The sequence below is a fragment of the Gavialis gangeticus genome, unplaced genomic scaffold, assembly GCF_001723915.1.
Source record: "Gavialis gangeticus isolate Ggan-Ray unplaced genomic scaffold, GavGan_comp1, whole genome shotgun sequence".
NCBI classification, from domain to species: Eukaryota; Metazoa; Chordata; order Crocodylia; family Gavialidae; genus Gavialis; species Gavialis gangeticus.
In genome coordinates this window covers 2,919,345-2,925,256 of record NW_017729034.1, presented here as the reverse complement: position 1 = coordinate 2,925,256, position 5,912 = coordinate 2,919,345, and the positions used below count along the sequence as shown (strand labels likewise).

Genomic DNA, 5,912 nt, shown 5'->3' with positions numbered 1-5,912 from the left:
TAACCACAGTGAATGTATTTCCTAGTCAGGAAGTTCTGAGAAGCAGCCACAAAAACAGCAGCCACTGCCTGATGCATCTCCCAGAGCAGCATCAGGAGCAGCTTGCACCATGACAAACAGCTGCAATCACCTCCTCTGGATGCTACTGGGTGTGTGTTGGCTGAGTCTGGAGCAGCGTGTGGTGAGAGCAGGTCGGATCAGGGAGCATTACATAGCAGCACAGATCACCAGCTGGAGCTACGGACCAGAACCTAAGGAAGAGACCAGGTAACAGTGCAGGAAGAAGGGGGGTGTATCTACCCTCTTCTTGTAACTCATGGGGACTTGAGTCTCTTAAGGACTTAACACTTGAGGGGGCTAAAAACCAGATCTCCACCCCCCTCCCCCAAGTCAATAGGAATCTTTCCATTGACTCCAGCTTGGATCAGGCCTTTAATGTAGTACCATGTTTTGAGGTAACTTTTACCTTTCCAAATAGGTGTTATATCCCCCCCCCCCCCCCACCCCTTTGAGCAGTTTTTAATGATACTTCATTAACAACGTCAGTCCTGAGCTTAAGTAGGCTTGAGCATGCTCTGATGGTCTCTGAAGTGCAAAACTAGAGCTCTTGGTTCAGAGATGATACCTTTTATTAGACCAACTAAGGAATCGCAAAAAAAATATCTTTTTCTTTGTGCACTCCAAGCCTCTGTAGGAGTCATGCGTGCATAGTGCTGCGAATTCTTGCTGTTCTTTCCTGAGACTTCTGATATTTGATGCTTTTCTTTCACAGTGCCAGCTCCTGGAGCTAAATGATAGAAATCAGAATCTCTGCTTTTGTTGCAAAAAAAAAAAATGTAGTTCTCATTAAAAAGCTTAACCATCAGGAGGCAAATCAAAAGGAACACCACAAGAACATCACAAGATTTTTTAATGATTGTGTTTGACAGTTTTGCTTTTATGCCATGAGTGCAGCTTGGTGGGTTTGAAAGGATTATGAAATCTCATGGGGTCTACAAATTGTGGAGGTGATATAGAGCCTTTCAGTTTTATTCTTCCACTGCAATCTAATTAAGAACCTTTGCCAAAGTCCCTTGACTTCAGTGGACCTTAGTCCAAACCTACAGTGAACAAAAGCCAAGGTTGTTTCTTGATGGCTTTTTGGTAACCTTTATAAAATGCTTCACGTGAGAGTTTGGGTGAGCAGAGATTGCAGTCAAATGTTTGCTTGGATCCTTTTCCAGCAAAATGTATTAAGCTAGTGTTACTTTTATTCCTCATTTTAGATTGAATTGCAAAATGATTGACCTACACATGCAAAATGTACTCTGAAAATCATAGCCTACCGTGTCCTTGTATATCACTAGCAGAATGAACAGGTCTAGAGCAGCTATGAGCCCAAAGCCACAACTGAGGTTTATTTAAAAACAAAAGAAAAAAAAAAAACTCTGCTGGCTTCTAGAGCTGTGCAAGTCTTCAGACCGTGCTTCAGATCCAGAGGAGCTTTGGATGCTTCGGCATCTGAAGCAGCATGTCTGGATCAAAGTGCTGACTTCGTTAGGCTTTCCAAAGTTGTTTGGAGCCGCTTCGGAGATCCGGCCACTGGGTTAATGGGGAATCATTGAAATATCTATAACTTTTGTTGTTTTTTGTCTGATTTGGATGACATTTGCAGAGGTGGTAGCCTCTGCTGAAAGCATGAAGCCTGCCAAGTTTCAAGAAGATCAGTTTAGGAGTTCAGGGGGAACTGCATCCCAAATTCTTGAAAGCAAAACTCGTGTCACATGTATGTGTTACAGGGGGGATGAAAACTGCCGGAGTGGTAGCCCCTGCTGGTGCCACAAAGCCTGCCAAGTTTCAAGAAGATCGTGCAGGGGCTTGGGGGGGAACTGCACCTCAAGCTGCTGACAGGCAAAACTCATGACATAGATGGCCATGTATGTGTTAAGGCGCAGCGGGGTGACAGCTGCAGGGATGGTGGCCCCTGCTGTGACACCTGCCAGCTGTCAATGAGATTGGTGCAGGGGGGTTCTGGGGCCCTGCACTCCTAGCTGCTGACGGACAAAACTCATGGCATGAGTACTTGTGCAACTTACTGTCTCTGTCTTGGGGGGAACTACTGCAGGCCTGGCTGCTAAGCTACTGTGTTACCAGTTACCAATCAATCATCATTCACTCTGGGACCAGCTCAATACACAGTTGCTAGCTAATGTAGCCAGTTAATTAGCAACAATTAACACCTACAAAACCCCACACTAAGGAGAGGAAAGAATACGATCAACTGCCCCAAGATACAAACAGTCAGTTACACAAGCACCCATGTCACAAGTTTTGTTTGTTAGCAACTAGGGGTGCAGGGCCGCAGAACCCAGAAGCCTTGCATCGATCTCCTCGACACCTGGCAGGCTTTGTGGTCACAGCAGAGGCCATCATCCCTGTAGCTGTCATCCTGCTGCGACTTAACACACAGTGTCAGCCATGGCATGAGTTTTGTCTGTCAGCAGTTTGAGGTGCAGTTCTCCCCAAACCACTGCACCTATCTCCTTGAAACTTGGCAGGCTTCGTGGCCTGAGCAGGGGCCACCACCCCTGCAGTTTTGACCCCCCTGTGGTGTAACACATACACGTGACATGAGTTTTGCTTTCAAGAATTTGGGGTGCAGTTCCCCCCAGACCCCTGCACCTATCTCCTTGAAACTTGGCAGACTTTGTGGCCTCACCAGGAGCCATCTTCCCTGCATGTTTCATCTAAATCAGACAAAAAACAACAAAGTTATAGATATTTCATTGATTTCCCCATTATACCCTATGGCCAGATCCCTGGCATCCGAAGTGGCTGGATCTGAAGCTGGATCAAATAGCTACCTACTCACACAGGCCTACTCGCTTGACTGGGACTTCTTCAAGGATTAGGATTGGAGAGCTATTCTATATAGGTTCTTACACTGCTGTCTCATCACAGTAGTATCTGTGCACCTTCCCATAGTGCATTAGGTGATGATACGCTATATCATATAGTATTTGTTTTCTCCCTCTGAGGGAAGAATTGTGTGTAGTGGAGTGTTTTTGAGGGGGGGAGGGAGGGGCTGGTTTGCTTTGTTTGGGAAATTTGGTTCTTTTTTTAAAATTTTTTAACATGGGCTGAGTCCTGTATTTCCAGAAGGCCATAAAAAGAAACATTTCTGTTAGATTTAGACTTTGTCAATATTTTTTTCTGAGACCAGTAGAAATGTTTCCATGAGTGAATTAGTCTCTCTAAAGAGAGATGGTGCTGTGCACTGCAAGGTTTTGTTCTTTTTTGTATCGTATGTAAAGACAGTTGCTACAAGAAAGAACTACTACTCTGACTGATTGATTGTATGGAAATCATGGACAGTTTTAGGGCACAAGCTGGGGACTTTCATATCCTGGTCACAGTTTTTGTCACACAGCTCCTGCAGGGCTCTGTGCAGCTCGCCACTACCTCTCTGTGCCCTCATTTCCTTGTTTGTGAAGTGGGGAAAATACCACCACCTTCACCAAAAATTTGACAAGGGCTATAGAATGGTAGCCAAGTTATTTTGTGTACCACGGAGCTTCCCAGAAACCCCAGCCAAGGCAAAGGACAAATTGTGTTGGAGACATTTCCTTCCCAAAGAGTTGTTAATGTAAATACATAAAGGCAGCAGAGGACCAAAGCTGGAATGACTTTGCTGGAATGGCATGCTGTGTTACTTTGAGTTAGTGGCAGTTGTGGGAGTAGAGTTCACATTTCGAGAGTACCACCTCAGTGGCACGTCCGCTGGAAAACGCAGCATCTCCAAAAATCTTTGCCCTTTTGTTTGTTTTTTAATGCATCCAATTTCAGATTAGCAGGTACACAGCCCATCTTTAAGAAAATCACCTACAGAGCCTATGATGCAGACTTCAAGAAAGAAAAAACAATGGATCAATTCTTGGGTAAGCAGAAAATATTTTCTGAATGCCCGTAGTGCTCACTTGAGCTCTCAGGTTTATGCTTTCTTGCTCACTTGCACACTCAGTCTCTATTGGGTAATCATCAGCAAGTTGGCTCTCTCTCTCTAATGCCTTTGGTAACACACCGACAAGAAGAATATCACATAGAAACTTAAATATGACTGCATTTCCTGTAGGCAAACTTGCTGACAAGTGCTGTTTATTTGTTTGTGTGTGTAGTGCTCTTGGTCTTGCATCTGTATTTGCACATTTGGTCAGAAATTTTCTGACAGGAAACTATTGATTTGTTAAAAGTTAAATTTTGAGTGCATTGACTGTTTGCCAAAGAAAAGGGTCCAGAAGACCAGACTGACCAAGTTCAGTTAGTGTATTGATTTAAGGCAAGAGCATGATCAAACAGCAGGGACCTGGGTAATACATTGCGCACTGTTGGGTTTACTGTGGTGGCTGCAGAAATTCATGAAGTCAGTTCAACACATCTGTCCTCTAATATTTAGTGCCCACTTTTTGTAGCAAATGAAGCAATAGAAGATTTCATACAGCATCAGGGGTATTTCAGAATTTTCCATACAATTTACAAATAGCATACAAATGAGTTTCAAACAGCTTCTGATCTGATTTGGAACAAAGCACCACAGGACTTGGCAAACCTAGAAATGTTTATTCCAGCCAGTTCCTGGTAGGGAGGATAAGCCTGCTGGATATCAATAGAATTACATGTAGTCATAGCTTTATGGTATGCTTTTCTCCTGGCTCCAAGGAATTGTTAGACTTTGGTGCCAGTTTAACATTAAGTAATCACAGTGTGATCTGAGATCTGTTTCAAGCCTAGCATAGATATACAAATATGAACATTTAAAAGCTGTGGCCAGTATTAAATACGTGTTACTGAAAAGGATAAAAGCTAACGTGCATCAAGCAAACAGAACGTAATGGCCCAACAGGTGGAAATGTGTCAAGGCAGGGTTTTGATGAAGCCCTGCTGTCTAGCTCCTTAGCTGTCTGCCTGAGGTGCAGTCTCAGATTTGGGACTCCAGAGCTTCCAGGATTCATGGGTCTGTGGCAGCCCTGCTATATCAGCTGTCCTGGACTTGAGAACCCCCAGAGCTCTCTGATGCCCAGGCCAGATGGAATATCTAATATCTGCATCCTGGGAATGCAGCAGTCTCGAATCATGGAGTCTAGGGAGCAAGTCTAGAAGGTCTACACTCTCTGAAACTGAGACAGTCTACCTTTTCCTTGGGGCCTTTGAGCCCTGGCAGCTGCTGAGCATATTCAGATGAGGTATGATTTTCAGGTCATTTCTTGAACATATAATTCATAACTCAGTTTTCTTTGGGCCACACCCTTATGTACGTTCCTGCTGTGTGTTAGGATTTCACAGCTAAATAGCTGACCGGATTTAATCCTCAATATGCCAGCTTTAAATTCTGTGACTGTTTTGTGCTACCTGACCTTTAAAAGGAATTCATATTCCTAGTAAGGGAAAAGGTTGTCTTCCTCTTTCTTAAGTTACAGAGTCTTGTACTCAGTATTTCTCTTTCTTTCCACATGAAATTTTTGCAGGACTTATGGGACCAACTCTACGTGCTGAAGTGGGAGACACATTAGTGGTTCACTTTAAGAACTTGGCTGACAAGCCACTCACCATTCACCCACAGGGCATAGCTTTCAACAAACAGTCAGAAGGTAAGTGCTCTAAAATCCCATTTGTTCTACCCCAGACACGCACCAATAAAGAACCCTTACCCACACCCATACGTGGATTGGACACCAGTGATATTTGATGTTCAGATCTGCACTAAAAGTTTGTGCCAAGCACCAGTCTCTTATTTCTTGGGGCCATATAGTACTAGTAACGGCACTGCTGGTTTCTGAGATGTACCAGGCTAACTTTCAGTTGCAGTTATCTGACAAGGTGGTAAAAGAACCACCTTGAGAATCACAGGTACTTAGCACCTCCTAGCAGGAGGTGAG

General features: G+C 44.0%; 1 protein-coding gene across 1 annotated transcript in view; it reads left to right on the top strand.

The window, feature by feature from the left end:
• The window catches only part of F5 (coagulation factor V), a 68,105-nt gene continuing 62,193 nt past the window's right edge, over positions 1–5,912 (top strand). Inside the window, exons 1-3 of the mRNA XM_019527532.1 lie at positions 1–267; positions 3,826–3,917; positions 5,502–5,624. Of these exons, the coding sequence (XP_019383077.1) occupies positions 110–267; positions 3,826–3,917; positions 5,502–5,624 (373 nt within the window). The 5' untranslated portion in view covers positions 1–109. The remainder of the gene's footprint in view (positions 268–3,825; positions 3,918–5,501; positions 5,625–5,912) is intronic.